The sequence below is a fragment of the Nerophis ophidion genome, linkage group LG01 (assembly GCF_033978795.1).
Source record: "Nerophis ophidion isolate RoL-2023_Sa linkage group LG01, RoL_Noph_v1.0, whole genome shotgun sequence".
NCBI classification, from domain to species: Eukaryota; Metazoa; Chordata; class Actinopteri; order Syngnathiformes; family Syngnathidae; genus Nerophis; species Nerophis ophidion.
In genome coordinates this window covers 28,695,437-28,713,034 of record NC_084611.1, presented here as the reverse complement: position 1 = coordinate 28,713,034, position 17,598 = coordinate 28,695,437, and the positions used below count along the sequence as shown (strand labels likewise).

The window sequence follows — 17,598 nt, the reverse complement described above, 5'->3', positions numbered from 1 at the left end:
CTGTGGTCTGGAACAACATGGAACACAAACAGCTATCTAAAATGCAGCCAATATTGCATACAGATATTGTGTCATGAGACATGCAAAACTAAATTATATACAAAGATGATAAAAGGATATTAATTGAGCTCAAATATAGCTACAAATGAGGAATAATGATGCAATATGTACACACAGCTAGCCTAAATAGCCTGTTAGCATTGATTAACTTGCAGTCATGCACTGACCAAATATGTCTGATTAGCACAGCATGAAACCTTTGGTGGACAAAATGAGTGTATGAATGTTAGTGTGAATGTTGATTGATTGAATGAAACCTTTACTAGTAGATTGCACAGTAAGGTACATATTCCGTACAATTGACCACTAAATGGTAACACTCGAATATGTTTTTCAAGTTGTTTAAGTCGGGGTCCACGTTAATCAATTCGTGGTATATACATTAATGGGGAAATTGTCGCTTTCTCGGTCAGAATCGCTCTAGCTGCTGGTGGCCATGATTGTAAACAATGTGATGACGTGAGGAGCCCTACAACCCGTGACGTCTCGCACACATCGTCTGCTACTTCCGGTACAGGCAAGACTTTTTTATTAGCGACCAAAACTTGCGAACTTTATCGTCGATGTTCTCTACTAAATCCTTTCAGCAAAAATATGGCAATATCGCGAAATGATCGAGTATGACACATAGAATGGACCAGCCATCCCCGTTTAAATAAGAAAATCTTATTTCAGTAGGCCTTTAAAAATGTTGTTTAAACTGATTGATTGAAACTTTTATTAGTAGATTGCACAGTACAGTATATATTCCATATAATTGACCACTAAATGGTAACATCCGACTAACTTTTTCAAGTTGTTTAAGTCGGGGTCCATGTTAATCAATTCATGGTGTTGACACATATATATTTTTTAATGAATTGAACCTAAAGATAAAACAATGCGTTATATTTTGAGAAACACAATAAACCCCACTTTTTATTGACAATATTAGATATAATATCTTTATTTGCACTACTTCACGTGTTGATTTTCTTTACTTTGTCTGATTCGTCGTCACTTAGCAACGGCGGGGAGGCATGCGCAAAGGATTGTGGGAGTTTGAGTCCTAAGCATGAGCGACCGCCCTTTTGAAAGCAGCCAGACAAGCCGTCCTGCGCTACATGCATGGAAGGAATGGTCACGGTAAAACCACCCGCTGAAGCACTATAAACCCCCTCCAGGTATGCCTATAGACGTTTTTCGTCGTGTGTATTTGACCTGCGGCGCTTACAATCCGTATAGATGCCCGGGGAAAAGTGTATTTTAAAGCGCGGTTTGATGACGTAATGTTGATAGGCAAAGGCTAAATGGCGAGCATGCTAAGGGGCCCGTTAACGTTACGGTGGCCTCTGATGTTCATTTATAACACGCTGAGTAACATTAATGTCTGTATAATAATATTCGACGCCGGTAAGTCAACTTTGGAGGGGACTGCGTCTTTTTATGGGCTACATTTTGAGGTTTTGCAACTAGCATGCTAACATGCAAAACTAGCAGATAATGCTATCATACAAGCTAACAGGAATTGGTCATAATGTGCAAGCTTTGAAGTTTTTCATACTTAATGACGGTCCTTCTTGTCTTTAACTTCCTCACTTGCTCTGTCCTTGTTATATGCATATCGTTCCTCAGATGTTATAGCTGACTAGTTGTTCACATGCATCTGCTGTTCATCACTAATGCACCTTCATGTTCATTGCAGGCAATCATCAATACGACAATGGCGGCTGAAGTTGGAGGAGGAAGTGAGTTCCCCGCTCATTACAAAGTCATGATGGATAAGCTCAACGAACAGCGACAGTTGGACCAGTTCACAGACATTACTTTGATTGTAGACGGTAGGTTGGGCCATATAGACCTGATTTATATAGGACCTAACTAATCTAACCTACTCAGTGGCCTAGGGCTTAGAGCAGGGGTGCTCACACTTTTTCTGCAGGCGAGCTACTTTTCAATTGACCAAGTCGAGGGGATCTACCTCATTCATATTTTTGATTTATATTTATTTATTTATGAAAGAGACATTTTTGTTAACAAGTCAAAGGCCTACTGAAATGAGATTTTCTTATTTAAACGGGAATAGCAGGTCCATTCTATGTGTCATACTTGATCATTTCATGATATTGCCATATTTTTGCTGAAAGGATTTAGTAGAGAACATCCACGATAAAGTTTGTAACTTTCGGTCCTAAGAGAAATGCCCTGCCTCTACCGGAAGTCGCAGACGATGACCTCACCTGTGTGATGGCTCCTCACATGAACACATTGTTTTTAATGGGAGCCTCCAACAAAAACAGCTATTCGGACCGAGAAAACGACAATTTCCCCATTAATTTGAGCGACGATGAAAGATTTGTGTTTGAAAATATTGATAGCGACGGACTAGAAAAAAAAAACGCGATTGCATTAGGACGAATTCCGATGTTTTTGGACACATTTACTAGGTTAATTCTGGGAAATCCCTTATCTTTCTATTGTGTTGCTAGTGTTTTAGTGAGTTAAACAGTCCCTGATAGTCGGAAGGGTGTCTCCACGGGTGTCTTGACGCACAGTGTCTCAGGGGAGTCGACGGCAGCTATGGACGGCACAAGCTCAGCTTTTCTCCAGTAAGAAGCGATTTTTTTAACCACAATTGTCTCACCGAAACCTGCTGGTTGACATTTGGTAGGGATCCATAGGAAAGTTTCACCTCCAGGAATTTTAAACAAGGAATCACCGTGTGTTTGTGTGGCTAAAGGCTAAAGCTTCCCAACTCCATCTTTCTACTGTGACTTCTCCAATATTAATTGAACAAATTGCAAAAGATTCAGCAACACAGATGTCCAAAATACTGTATAATTATGCCGTTAAAGCAGAGGCCTTTTAGCTGTGTGTGTGTGCAGCGCTCATACTTCCTAAAACCTGTGACGTCTTGCGTACACGTCATCATTATTCGACGTTTCAAAGACGAAACTCCCGGGAAATTTAAAATTGTAATTTAGTAAACTAAAAAGGCCGTATTGGCATTTGTTGCAATGTTAATATTTCATCATTGATATATAAACTATCAGACTGCGTGGTGGGTAGTAGTGGGTTTCAGTAGGCCTTTAAAGGCCTACTGAAACATTGCAACACATGCCAATACGGCCTTTTTAGTTTACTAAATTCCAATTTTAAATTTCCTAAAAGTCATCTGCTTTAACCGCATAATTACACAGTATTTTGGACATCTGTGTTTCTGAATCTTTTGCAATATGTTCATTTAATAATGGAGACTATAAAGAACAATGCTGTTGGTGGAAAGCGGTGGATTGCAGCTGTCTTTAGCACCGAGACACAGCCGGTGTTTCTTTGTTTGTTGTGGAGCTTTAACACAGAGTGGTCAAGCGAACATGTTTCTCTATGTCAACCAGCATGTTTTTGGATGGGGAAATTGTGATATATATTATACCGGAGACATCAATGGATTATTCATCGTCCTGCAGCAGCTGTCATGTCAAAAAAGGCAGCTGTGAGCTTGGCTCCTCGGTTTCTCTCTGAGACACTGCATGTTCACAGCAGCAATCCGACCTTGAGGTATGTCTTTACAATCTTGAAAATCTCACTAAAACACTATTAAAACAATAGGCAGATAAGGGATCTTCCAGAACTATCCTAGTAAATGTGTCTAATTACATCTGAAACGTTCACCTAGCCGTCGCCCGGAGCCGTCGCTTTTTTTTTTTTTTTTTTTTTTTCCCCCCTCTACTCCTTCACTATCAATATCCTAATTTACGAATCTTTAATCCTCGCTCAAATTAATGGGGAAATTGTCGCTTTCTTGACCTGAATTGCTCTTACTGCTGGTGGCTCCCATTATAAACAATGTGAATATGTGTGGAGCCCTGCAACTCGTGAAGTCACGCGCACATGCTTCTGGTAAAGGCAGGGCTTTTCTATTAGCGAACAAAAGTTGCAAACTTTATCGTCGATGTTCTCTACTAAATCCTTCCAACAAAAATATGGCAATATCGCGAAATGATCAAGTATGACACATAGAATGGACATGGTATTCCCGTTTACATAAGAAAATCTTATTTCAGTAGGCTTTTAATGGTGTTTAATGGTATTACAAGCATGTTTCAAACATATAGATTCCTTTCTTTCATGAAGACAATAATGTAAGTTGGTGTATTACCTGATTCTGATGACTTGCATTGAATGGAATCAGACAGTGGTGATAATAACATCCGCATTTTCAAATGGAGGAGAAAAAAAGTCCTCCTTTCTGTCCAATACCACATGAAAGTGGTTGGATTTGGCATCTCATTTGTCCAATTTGCATAATCGTTTTTAAACACTTTGTCATGAGAGTAACATATGTGTGTGTGGCCCTTTAATGTGTTACAGCAGGTAAGTGATGTCAGTGAGTGTCTGGGCGAAACAAATGTCATTAAAAATATTAAATGACACCAAAACATATCAATTTAATTAATTTTGATCACCCCCCTAAGTCAGTGGTTGCCGACCACCGGCCCGCGGTATATATATATATTTCTATTTTTTATTAAATCAACACAAAATACACTTACAATTACTGCACCAGCCCAAAAAAACCTCCCTTTTTCATGACAAATTTTTTTTTATTAAAAAAAATAAATTAATTAAAATCCCCCTCCGCCGAGCCGCGGGACAAATTATCAAGCGTTGACCGGTCCGCAGCTACAAAAAGGTTGGGGACCACTGCCCTAAGCAGCTATGAAATTATAAAAGGATGTTGCTGGATAGAGGGTGTCTAATATTTTTTTGTTTCTGACCGTCCAAATATGTTGAAAAGTACACAAAGAATGGAGGATTCTCTGTCCGTTGTCTCTTTTTAGCGCTCTGTCCGTTTGCACGTCCTTTTCAAATGTGCCTAAATGCAAAATTGTGCTCCAAAACAGTGTTGATGAATCACATTGTGCGTACTGTGTAATATATTTGTGTTTTCTCATCCCATTATTGTGAGTGTTTTAATGATCAGCATGTATTTTGCATATAAATAAAAACAGACGCAAAATAGATTGCACGCCTTATTCTGCTCACTTAAGAGACCCAATCCACTTTGCACATGTTTAGTAGATCAGCTTTGCGCGTGCTATCAAGTTTGCACGTGTTTTAGTAGATGCAAACCTTTAATAAATCAGTCTCAGAGTGTTGTGCTGATGGGGTTCTAAACAACCGTTTTCCCCTTTTTGGTAGGACACCAGTTCAGAGCACATAAAGCAGTGTTGGCAGCGTGCAGTCAGTTCTTCCACAAGTTCTTCCAGGATTTTACCCAGGAGCCTTTGGTGGAGATTGAAGGTACTGTACTACCATTCTGTTAATAAAGTTTATTTATGTGTAGGGTTGTCCATTCTTTTGGCACCGCTACCAAAGTACAGGTCAATAGTTTTCAAAATAAGGGGGACCACAAAAATATAATTATTGGCTTTATTTTAACATCAAATCTTATGATACATTAAACAAATGTTAATTATTGCGGGCAAAAAACTATTTTAGCATTAAATGGCATAATGAACACACAGAACAACTTCTCTTTAAGTCATAAGTAAGCTTACGGGTTACTAAGTCTCCCAATTTGCCTGGTATGCAGGAACATTTTTGATTTTGTATTATTTTGTCAAAATCATGAGGGACAAGTGGTAGAAAATGGATGGATGGACAAATAGATTATTAATCTACTTGTTCACTTACTGTTAATATCTGATTACTTTTTGTTTTACCATGTTGTGCCTGCTAAAGCCCCACGTATTAACTACCGGTATTTCAGTTTTGGTTCATTTTGGCGGCACCAGTGGACTAAAGCAGTAGTGTTTTGCCTAAAGGAAGACCACATTTCCCATGCAGGCTAGCACATAGAGTGTCAAACTGACATGATAACACCACAATTATTTGGTATTACTTATCTTTCCACAGTAGGAACCTACATATTTCAATCAGACTTTATTTTTGCAATTTGCCGTACTTTTAATTAAAAAAAAAAAACATTTTTAATGTCACCTTGGTGCACCAACATGTCGATGGAAAAAAATTACCCGTATTTTTCAAAGGCAATATAGTCCTTTGTTTAATTAACTAGTGCAGTGTTTACTGTACAACCCAGTTCATGAGGTTTGTTTTATGTGATTAAATCCAGTAGTCGGTCTCACCAATGCTGCTTTGTCTCGTCACATCAGGGGTTAGCAACATGGCGTTCCGGCAACTGATGGAGTTCACGTACACCGCCACATTGGCCGTAGCGGGAAAAGAAGAAGCCTACGATGTGTGGAAGGCTGCCGAATACCTCCAGATGCAGGAAGCCATCAAGGCGCTCGGCAACAAGTGAGTCTCTCATTTAAAGTGAAGCTTTACCATGAATTGATTAACGTGGACCCCAACTTAAACAAGTTGAAAAACTTATTCGGGTGTTACCATTTAGTGGTCAATTGTACGGAATATGTACTGTACTGTGCAATCTATTAATAAAAGTATCAATCAATCAATCATTCAGTCACATTCTACACATGCCCTTGTTTTGATGAGTGGAAATGACCATATGGGCAGCCCTTTGAGACATTTGTAATTAAGGGCTATATATTTGATTGATTGGTGATATGGCGCTATACAGTGGCCTGAGGCATTTATCTACGTAATCAGAGTGAGGAACACTAACATGACATGACAAACATTACCAGTGGCTGTCAAATATTTGCAGCATTTAGGGAAACGCTAGTTTTCGAACAGTGTTAAGTGGCATTTGTCTTTTGGCGATGTAGTGAACCACACTAAAGTTTCTGTGCGGGCACAACATTTTGTGCTGTTTAATTTTTACTGATCTTGTTCATCGAACGCCTCAGTGAGTGTGCACTGTCAGGACAAAGGTTCTGCATCTTCATGTGCACGTATTTTATTTGTTGGAAATACTTAGTCGAGTGGTTGTGTTTTAGGTGGGCATGCAAGTATGTTGTATGGGATTTTTATGTTTGCACCATTCTAATGCTGGTGCACTTGCGTGTTATTTTCCTCCAAATTCCTAGTATCACTACTGTTGGCATTGGTTGTCACAGGCTAACTTGTTGCTCTCCACACAAAAACAAAGACACTTCAGTGTTTCCCTCAGAAAATGTGTTAGTTAAGGTGATGTCTCTTCGGTGGACACACCGGGAAAGGTGGTGGGTGGGTGTAAGGATCGGTTAAACTTGGCCTGTCCCTATAACGTCTCCACCTCGTCGCTGCCACCATAGCCTGGGGGGCAATAGACTAGAGACTGTGGTGAAGTCGGCTGGCTTCATCGCGTGAAGAAGCCTACAATTTTTTATTGTGTTTTCCGCTCCATTTGCTGAATGGCTATATACGATATATATCTCGATATTTTTTCCATAAAAGTTAAAACAAAACAGTCCTAATTACCTGAGATACTAAGTATGTAATTATTATTGTGACTTAGTAATTTAAAATACTGACAAAATAATGACTTACTAAGTCAAATTAATGACTTAATACTGTAAGTAAGCCTTTGCAATAAGCGTTTGGAAAAAAGTTAAATGTGGGGCCGCATGCTGACATATGTTCAACTCATCATGCTTAATTTACAGCATTTGGGAAGCCTGTAGTTGAATTTCATTATGTAAATGTTATAATTTTATCAACATGTGATAGCAGGGACCCTGCCATTCAAAACTAGGCTGCTACATTACTAATGATTAATGTAACTATAGCTGAAAAAAATAGAATAGCAACAGGAGAGACTATTCATCCTAGAACACCATGGAGTTCATGTAGGCTTTATGATGCAGTTACGTTATTATATCAACTATTAGAGACAGCTTCAGGAAACTCTTAATTTAACATTGTCCTTTTTGCTGCTTCAACACAGCTGAATCAACACAGAAAAAGGTAAAGTGAAATAACCGTAGGTCAATAATGCTAGTCTTTCTCTCAGACAGACAGGGCTTTGCTGTCCGTAACACACGCACACACCGCACAGTGAGCTAACGTTTCGCTAAAAGCTAATTAGCCTTCACCTCAAGGACTGCGAGCGAGCTGAGCAGCCCCGTATGTTTCTAGAACATCAACGGGCTCATAGTGATGTTACTAGTAGTTGACTGGGAGGTGTTTATTATAATTTGGGGAGAGTCCGCTGCCTTACCTGCTATACACCTATCTGCTCACCCCACCGAAGGAGCACTGACTACATGCGCTCTGAATACGCACTGCTGATTGGCTGTTACCGCTCCGCGTGTAACCAATCAGATGGTTGTGTGGGTGGGACAATGCTGGGTGCTGCAGAAACGTACTGGCAGAGGCAGAACTAAGCAGAGCAGCTTGTTGTTAAGACTTTAGTTTAGGCAGTGGCTCTTGTTGTTAAGGCGGTCCGCTTAACAACAAAGCGCTGCAGGAAACCCTGGACTTAATGAATGACAAGAGGCTTCACTCCATTCCTTTTTTCCGCTCTTGTACTAAAGCCCACAGCTGCTAAACCGATGCAAAGAGTGACCGCTCTTGCAGCTTGTAAACACGAATGCCCATGGCAATTTATTAAGACTGGCAAAGTTGTGGAGTTACTGACTTATCGAATATCGGCTCAGGTCTAGTTAAAAGATGCTTTGCATTGTAGAGGGATGTTTGCCGCTAGCGAGAATGGGACATTATGGCGCGATTGTGAGAGTGGCCGTGCCAGCAATCTGAGGGTTCCTGTTTCGATCCCCATCGTCACATCCGTTGTGTCCTTGAGCAAGACACTTCACGCATGCTCCTGATGGGTCGTGGTTAGGGCCCTGCATGTCAGCTCCCGCCATCAGTTTGTGAATGTGTGTGTGTGAATGTGGAAATTGTGTCAAAGCGCTTTGAGTACCTTGAAAGTACAAACCCTGTTTCCATATGAGTTGGGAAATTGTGTTAAATGTGAATATCAACGGAATACAATGATTCGCAAATCTTTTTCAACCCATATTCAGTTGAATATGCTACAAAGACAACATATTTGATGTTCAAACTGATAACCATTTTTATTTTTGTGCAAATAATCATTAACTTTAGAATTTGATGCCAGCAACACGTGACAAAGAAGTTGGGAAAGGTGGCAATAAATACTGATAAAGTTGAGGAATGCTAATCAAACATTTATTTGGAACATCCCACATGTGTGCAGGCTAATTGGGAACAGGTGAGTGCCATGATTGGGTATAAAAACAGCTTCTCAAAAAATGGTCAGTCTTTCACAAGAAAGGATGGGGCGAGGTACACCCCTTTGTCCAAAACTTCGTGAGCAAACAGTCAAACAGTTTAAGAACAACGTTTCTCAAAGTGCAATTGCAAGATATTTAGGGATTTCAACATCTACGGTCCATAATATCTTTAAAAGCTTCAGAGAATCTGGAGAAATCACTCCACGTAAGCGACATGGTCGGAAACCAACATTGAATGACCGTGACCTTCGATCGCTCAGACGGCACTGTATCGAAAACCGACGTCAATCTCTAAAGGACATCACCACATGGGCTCAGGAACACTTCAGAAAACCACTGTCACTAAATACAGTTTGTCGCTACATCTGTAAGTGCAAGTTAAAGCTCTACTATGCAAAGCGAAAGCCATTTTACAACAACATTCAGAAACGCCGCCGGCTTCTCTGGGCCCGAGATCATCTAAGATGGTTCTGTGGTCTGACGAGTCCACATGGTATGGGGGTGCATTAGTGCCCAAGGCAAGGGTAACTTATTAACCATTAATGCTGAAAGGTACATACAGGTTTTGGAGCAACATATACTGCCATTCAAGCAACGTTATCATGGACGCCCCTGCTTATTTCAGCAAGACAATGCCACATCACGTTTTACAACAGCGTGGCTTCATAGTAAAAGAGTGCGACTACTAGACTGCCCTGCCTGTAGTCCAGACCTTTCTCCCATTGAAAATTTTGAAGCCTAAAATACGACAAGAGTCGTTGAACAACTTAAGCTGTACATCAAGCAAGAATGGGGAAGAATTCCACCTGAAAAGCTTCAAAAATGTGTCGGCTTAGGTCCCAAACGTTTGATTGTTGTTAAAAGAAAAGGGGATGTAACACAGTGGTGAACATGCTCTTTCCCAACTACTTTGGCATGTGTTGCAGTCATGAAATTCTAAGTTAATTATTATTTGCAAAAAAAATACAGTTTATGAGTTTGAACATCAAATATTTGGTCTTTGTAGTGCACTCAATTGGATATGGGTTGAAAACGATTTGCAGATCATTGTATTCGGTTTGTATTTACATCTAACACAATTTCCCAACTCATAAGGAAACGGGGTTTGTAGAAAAGTGCTATACAAGTATAACCCATTTACAGTGCGTTGCAGATGCGTTAGTTCGCTTGTCACTGTCACATTTGCAGGAGACAGCTAGTATGTGTCATTATTATAATAATCTATTGTTGGCCAAAACAAAGGTAACTTTTGTGTGTATGCTGAAAGGCAGTTTTCCTAATATTTTCCTAAATTTTCATTTACCCACCAATGATTATAATGGTTTAACAATGTAAAATGTGCAATTAGGAGAGGGAAAAGTGCTGCAGAATCAGCTTTACAAATGCCATGTGTTTATGCCCCTAATGATTGTGGTAAAGACATCTAAGGGCGACCCAAGAGGCATTTATTTTGTGATGACGTGTTTTTTTTTTTTTTTTAAGGAAATGACACCCCCTCAATAATTGACTGTCTCCTATATCAGGATCGACAAAATTCCTTCAGTGACGGAACAGCGAAGCAGTAGAAAAAGGAAGATTACAGAGACGTCTTACGTGATTGCAGAACAGGTTCGTATATTTGTTGTCAATATCGCGCCTGACCAAGCAGGATGTTCATGAAATGTCCGGCAGAAAATATTGACTGATTTTCTCCCGCAGGTAGAGGTAGAGATGATAACTGATGGTGCCATTGCGGTGGAGGATACAGGATTGGAGGAGGTAGTCGATGTGGCAAACAACGCCCAGTCAAACGACTCGGCGTTGGCGCTGCTTGCTGACATAACCAGCAAGTACCAGCAGGGGGAGCCTTCCCTGCAAGAAGTGAAGAAAGGAGACATTGAAGAGGTACATTGAGCTTTATTGTGCAGTTACAGTAGATTATGGATTTAATGTTTTCATTATTTGTCATTAAGGATTTGCTGATTAATCAGCCACTGATCAGTATCGCCAGATTTTCATGTAAAAGTACATGATCGCTATTATGCTTTTCAATGCCGATCACAAACGCCAATCCCTTTTGACTGACTGCGTTTATTTTAGTCCACCAGCTGACATGCTAGCAGCTAATCATGTATCGCCATACAAAGTGTTGGGCCGGTCTCATAAGGTCATACTCATCAATATTATGGAAAATAAACAAAATTTTTTAGTATCTTATGTACAAACCCCATTTCCATGAGTTGGGAAATTGTGTTACATGTAAATATAAACTGAATACATTGATTTGCAAATCCTTTTCAACCCATATTCAACTGAATGCACTACAAAGACAAGATATTTGATGTTCAAACTCAAACTTACATTTTTTTTGCAAATTATAATTAACAGAGTTTCATTGCTGCAACACGTGCAAAAGTAGTTTGGAAATGGCATGTTCACCACTGTGTTACGTCACCTTTTCTCTTAACAACACTCAATAAACGTTTGGGAACTGAGGAAACTAATTGTTGGAGCTTGAAAGTGGAATTATTTCCCATTCCGGTTTTATGTAGAGCTTCAGTCGTTCCAACAGTCCGGGGTCTCCGCTGTCGTATTTTACGCTTCATAATGCGCCACACATTTTCGATGGGAGACAGGTCTGGACTGCAGGCGGGCCAGGAAAGTACCCGCACTCTTTTTTTATGAAACCACACTGTTGTAACACGTGGCTGAATGTGGCTTTGCATTGTCTTGCTGAAATAAGCAGGGGCATCCATGAAAAAGACAGCGCTTGGATGGCAGCATATGTTGTTCGAAAACCTGTATGTTAAATTCGGCATTAATGGTGCCTTCACAGATGTGTAAGTTACTAATGCCTTGGGCACTAATGCACCCCCATGCCATCACAGATGCAGGCTTTTGAACTTTGCGTCGATAACAGTCTGGATGGTTCACTTCCCCTTTGGTCCGGATGACACGATGTCGAATATTTCCCCAAAAAATTTGAAATGTGGACTCGTCAGACCACAGAACACTTTTCCACTTTGCATCAGTCCATCTTAAATGATCTCGGGCCCAGAGAAGCCGGCGTCGTTCCTGATGTTGTTCATAATTGGCTTTCGCTTTGCATATTAGAGTTTTAACTTGCACTTACAGATGTAGCGGCGAACTGTATTTAGTGACAGTGGTTTTCTGAAGTGTTCCTGAGCCCATGTGGTGATATCCTTTAGAGATTGATGTCGGTTTTCTGAGCGATCGAAGGTCACGTTCATTCAATGTTGGTTCCTGGCCATTCTGCTTATGTGGAGTGATTTCTCCAGATTCTCTGAACCTTTTGATGATATTATGGACCGTAGATGTCGAAAAATCCCTAAATTTCTTGCAATTGCACTTTGAGAAACATTGTTCTTAAACTGTTTGACTATTTGCTTACGCAGTTGTGGACAAAGGGGTGTACCTCGCCCCATCCTTTCTTGTGAAAGACAGAACATTTTTTGGGAAGCTGTTTTTATACCCAATCATGGCACTCAACTGTTCCCAATTAGCCTGCACACCTGTGGGATGTTCCAAATAAGTGTTTGATGAGCATTCCTCAACTTTATCAGTATTTATTGCCACCTTTCCCAACTTCTTTGTCACGTGTTGCTGGCATTAAATTTAAAAATTAAGGTCTATTTGCAAAAAAAATGTTTTTTTTATCAGTTTGAACATCAAATATGTTGTCTTTGTAGCATATTCAACTGAATATGGGTTCAAAATGATTTGCAAATCATTAAACTACATTTATATTTACATCTAACACAATTTCCCAACTCATATGGAAACGGGGTTTGTACCATTATCACTGGAGGACCATGCTACACACCAAGAGCTGGCAAGGACCAGTCATGTTACCGGCCAAGCTATTTTGAAGCAACATTAAGCTACACCAAGAAATAAGTGCTTAGTAAACTTTGAAACATGTAGATGGAATTGCAACTTTCAGCAGAAAGCAGGCCGCATTTAACAGGAAATGAACAAGTCGATTAATTTGTGTCTAGAGAGAGGATACTATTCTAGCAACTGTTGGTGTGTCAGCATTGCTGCAGCCAGAATTACCCAACATGAAAGGTAGCGTCAGTACATGATTGATCATAGGGTGATTGGATTTGATTGATTGAAAATTTTATTAGTAGATTGCACAGTACAGTACATATTCCGTGCAATTTACCACTAAATGGTAACACCCGAATAAGTTTTCCAACAGGGGTCTACGATAGTTTTATTTTCTCAAATATTTTTTTTGTTAATAATTACCAATTTAGAGTATAATTCCAAAAACCAAAGGATGTGAATGAGTAATTATTTTCCTTTTGTCTGGTTTTTGTGTACTTTTGACTTTGTTTTGCTTATACAATTGTATGTATAATGAACTTGTATAAATTGTGTTGATATTGTTGAACTGTAAATACCACTCATCATAAATACATGTAAAAATTAATACGTGATTGATATAGGTGTCGACCGATCTCAGTCATTGATGATCTATATCTGAATCTGCAGCATAAAATCCCTGATCAGAACATCCCTATTTGTCATATCAATGGACTTGTTGTACGAGTCAAATACTTAAAAGGTGAACGGCTCTACGTGTGTTCATGCAGGAAGTCCTCTATCAGGAAGAAACAGTGACAGCTTCTAAAGTGCTCGAGAATGTCGAGCTGGTGGAGGTCCAGATATCTCAAGTGGACAACACCTTTCGCTGTAGCAAGTGTGACCGCAGCTTCAAGCTGTACTATCACCTGAAGCAGCACCTGAAAACGCATCTGGGTATGATGAAAAAGCAGCACGTGTGCAGCCACTGCGGCAAAGCCTACACACGGGAGGGCGCCCTCAATCAGCACCTGAGCTCTTTCCATTTCGAAGCAGAGGAGCTGGCCCAAAATCAGAAAGCCCAAAAGAGAGTCCATGTCTGCGAATACTGCAAGAAGCACTTTGACCACTTTGGACACTTTAAGGAGCACCTCCGAAAGCATACTGGTGAGACAAGAATGAAATTGTCTTTTAAGTGGGTCAAACTCATTCTCACCTTTTCTGTGGTGTATCTGTAGGTGAAAAGCCATACGAGTGTCCGGACTGCCATGAAAAATTTGCAAGGAACAGCACACTCAAGTGCCATATGGCCGCCTGTCAGAACGGAGCGGGAGCCAAGAAGGGACGGAAGAAACTCTATGAATGTCAGGTATAGTTATGAGATCTCATTACAACAAAGAAAGGGTCATATATTTCACATTTTCATGTAGTAAAAATACCTTGATTGTCCTTGTCAGTTTTTTTCTTGGCTGGTTTTTGGTAGTAGGATTACGAGACAAACTACTGATTAAAGGGGAACATTATCACCAGACCTATGTAAGCGTCAATATATACCTTTATGTTGCAGAAAAAAGACCATATATTTTTTTAACAGATTTCCGAACTCTAAATGGGTGAATTTTGGCGAATTAAACGCCGTTCTATTATTCGCATTCGGAGCGATGACGTCACATAGTGGAGTCAATCCGCCATTTTCTCAAACACATTACAAACAACAAATCAAAGCAACTCTTTTATTTTCCGTTTTTTCGACTGTTTTCCGTACCTTGGAGACATCATGCCTCGTCGGTGTGTTGTCGGAGGACGTAACATTACGATCAGGGACGGATTCAAGTTGACTTACGTGGAGTGTGCATCGATTAGCACGGCATGCTAATCGATGCTAACATGCTATTTAGGCTAGCTGTATGTACATTTGTACATACAAATTTAATGCCAAAAATTTAATGTACATCCACATTTAAAGCCAAACAAAGACTTTACCAATCGACGGATTTAAGTTGCTCCAGTGTCACAAGATGCTAAAGTCCCGATCGTTTGGTCTGCACATTTTACCGGCGATGCTAAGGCAGACATGGCACAGAGATGTATGGATATCCTGCGACACTCAATCGTTGGTTAGAAGGCGATCGCCGAATAGCGTCCGTAGCTATTTGCTCTATAGCTTCAGTTTCTTCTTCAATTTCGTTTTCGCTATCTGCCTCCATACTCCAACCATCCGTTTCAATACATGCGTAATCTGTTGAATCGCTTAAACCGCTGAAATCCGAGCTAATGTCGCTATATCTTGCTGTGCTAACTGCCATGTTGTTTGTATTGGTTTCACTGGATGACGTCACAGGAAAATAGACGGTGGCTTCACAGATAGCGAAAATCAGGCACTTTAAAGCCTTTTTTCTGGATAGTCCATGATGGGTAAAATTTTTTGAAAAAAACTTCGAAAAATAAAATAAGCCACTGGGAACTGATTTTTATTGGTTTTAACCCTTCTGAAATTGTGATAATGTTCCCCTTTAATATGTATATGCATGAATTCCCCTGTAAAAAAGGCATTAATCCGAGTGAGTAAATGATCAAATGCAGGCAGATACAGGACATTTTTAAAGTACAGCTGTACCTTAATTTAGTATTTTAGACACCAATCAGAATTAAATTTGAGGATCTCCAAGTCCTCTTCTGTCTGCTGTAAAAGGGAAATGCTTACATTAATATTACTGTATTGCAAAAATACAGGTGGTGCATTATCTACCTACCGTGTTGCATTAATACAACTACTGTACTGTAGTTGTTTCTATTACGACTATATTGTTTTTAAAACAATATTTCCTATCCAAAATGTTGTTTTTCTTTTTGAAAGGCATGTTACATATTAAAATTGTTTCTTTTTGGGAATACATGTATTTAAATTCATTTTAATGTGCGGCGCTGCCTCAAAATAATAGTATTGTGAGTTACGAGCGTGATAGTGGAACAATCAATCAATCAATGTTTATTTATATAGCCCTAAATCACAAATGTCTCAAAGGGCTGCACAAACCACAGCGACATCCTCGGTACAGAGCCCACATAAGGGCAAGGAAAAACTCACCCCAGTGGGATGTCGGTGACAATGAAGACTATGAGAAACCTTGGAGAGGACTGTATATGTGGCAACCCCCCTTGCCCCCAGGGGAGACCAAAACCAATGGATGTCGAGCAGGTCTAACATGATATTGTGAAAGTCCAGTCCATTGTGGATCCAACATAACGGTGAGAGTCCAGTCCAAAGTGGATCCAATATAGTAGCGAGAGTAAAGCTATGTGCTCATAGGTTGAGTTACCACTGTCTTAATGTTTTGGAAAATGAAACAAAAAGTCCCCAAAATATAATTACAAAGTTATTGCTCAAATTATATTAAACTTTAGCAGTTCAATAAATGAGCACTATTTGAGCTTAAAAACGGCACAAAATGGTGGACTATTTTCCAGTATTTTGACAGGCATAGAAAATTGCGCAGTTTGCAATAATGACAAAAAAGATGCACTGGTCATTTTTGTATCATATATGGCCACTCGGATGCTCAGAATATTGAACAAGATGTACAAAAGTGTGTTCACTGTTTTCTTCCTACTCCCAGGTGTGCAACAGTGTATTCAACAGCTGGGACCAGTTCAAAGACCATCTCGTAAGCCACACTGGAGACAAGCCCAATCACTGCACCATGTGCGACTTGTGGTTCACTAACCCTAAAGAGCTTAAGGGCCACCTCAAAGACACTCACTCCATTGAGGACGACCAGTTGTCTCAACAGATTGTGGTCGGGGACACGGCGGCGCTCGCCATCACGACGCAAAACATTGAGACAACAGAAACGGTGCTGCTGGACGACGGCATCCAAGTGGAACATGTCACGATGGACCCCATGGAGGTGATGGAGATGGAAGAGACCACCACAGTGGTGGTGGAGGAGGACGGAGGCATGACTGAGATGTGTGAGGAGGACATGGAGAGACTGAAGCAGGCCGGCGTGCAAATCCAGGTGGTGCGCGTGTCCTCTAGTGATGTAGAACAGCATATAATCTGCCCTCAAGTGGAAGTAGAAGTGGACGGGGAGGGGCTGAACGTAGACGACACCATACATGCGGTGGTTGTATGAAAATGTACATCAGATGAGACTTACTTTGAGAACTGATTACTGCATGGACACTGTACATCATCAAAATATCCTCTTTTTTTTTGTCATTGTTCCCAATGCTCCCCATGGACAGCTGTGTATTCGCCATGTATTTCAACACGTCCATCATATCACACATTTAAGTAAAGCCCTGTGATTTTTTCATTTGGCTCGCTGGTAAAATGGCGTGGCTTCTCTTATCAAAAATAACACACAACAGTGCTTGGCAGCAATGTTACACTTTTGATCAACCAGATTGAATGATTTTTGTAGGAAAAATAACAATAAACTGCTTACAGAATACCCTACATGTATTTTCCCTGTAAAACAACGCCATATATATTTTGTCCAAACTGTAAGACTTTAGGAGTGGAGATTTTTAATATAGATAATATGGATATTTAGGAAAATTGTTGTTCAACGTT

General features: G+C 40.1%; 1 protein-coding gene across 2 annotated transcripts; it reads left to right on the top strand.

The window, feature by feature from the left end:
• Window positions 1-1,087: 1,087 nt before the first annotated feature.
• On the top strand, window positions 1,088-17,476 carry znf131 (zinc finger protein 131). 2 transcript variants are annotated; one of them, XM_061900299.1, is made up of 10 exons: window positions 1,088-1,223; window positions 1,745-1,880; window positions 5,242-5,343; window positions 6,219-6,363; window positions 10,733-10,817; window positions 10,908-11,093; window positions 13,811-13,976; window positions 14,076-14,186; window positions 14,258-14,388; window positions 16,637-17,476. In XM_061900299.1, the coding sequence occupies exons 2-10, from the start codon at window positions 1,763-1,765 to the stop codon at window positions 17,153-17,155; spliced, it is 1,563 nt and encodes a 520-aa protein (XP_061756283.1). In that variant the 5' UTR covers window positions 1,088-1,223; window positions 1,745-1,762; the 3' UTR covers window positions 17,156-17,476. The 2 variants fall into 2 exon arrangements, with proteins under 2 accessions (XP_061756283.1, XP_061756274.1); XM_061900290.1 differs by having other exon boundaries at window positions 13,811-14,186.
• The last annotated feature ends 122 nt before the right edge of the window (window positions 17,477-17,598 follow it).

Coding starts and splice junctions, on each gene's coding strand:
- znf131 (XM_061900290.1), top strand. CDS start 1,763: ATGGCGGCTGAAGTTGGAGGAGGAAGTGAGTTCCCCGCTCATTACAAA. Junction 6,364..10,732: donor ATCAAGGCGCTCGGCAACAA/GTGAGTCTCTCA, acceptor CTCCTATATCAG/GATCGACAAAATTCCTTCAG. Junction 11,094..13,810: donor AGAAAGGAGACATTGAAGAG/GTACATTGAGCT, acceptor GTGTTCATGCAG/GAAGTCCTCTATCAGGAAGA.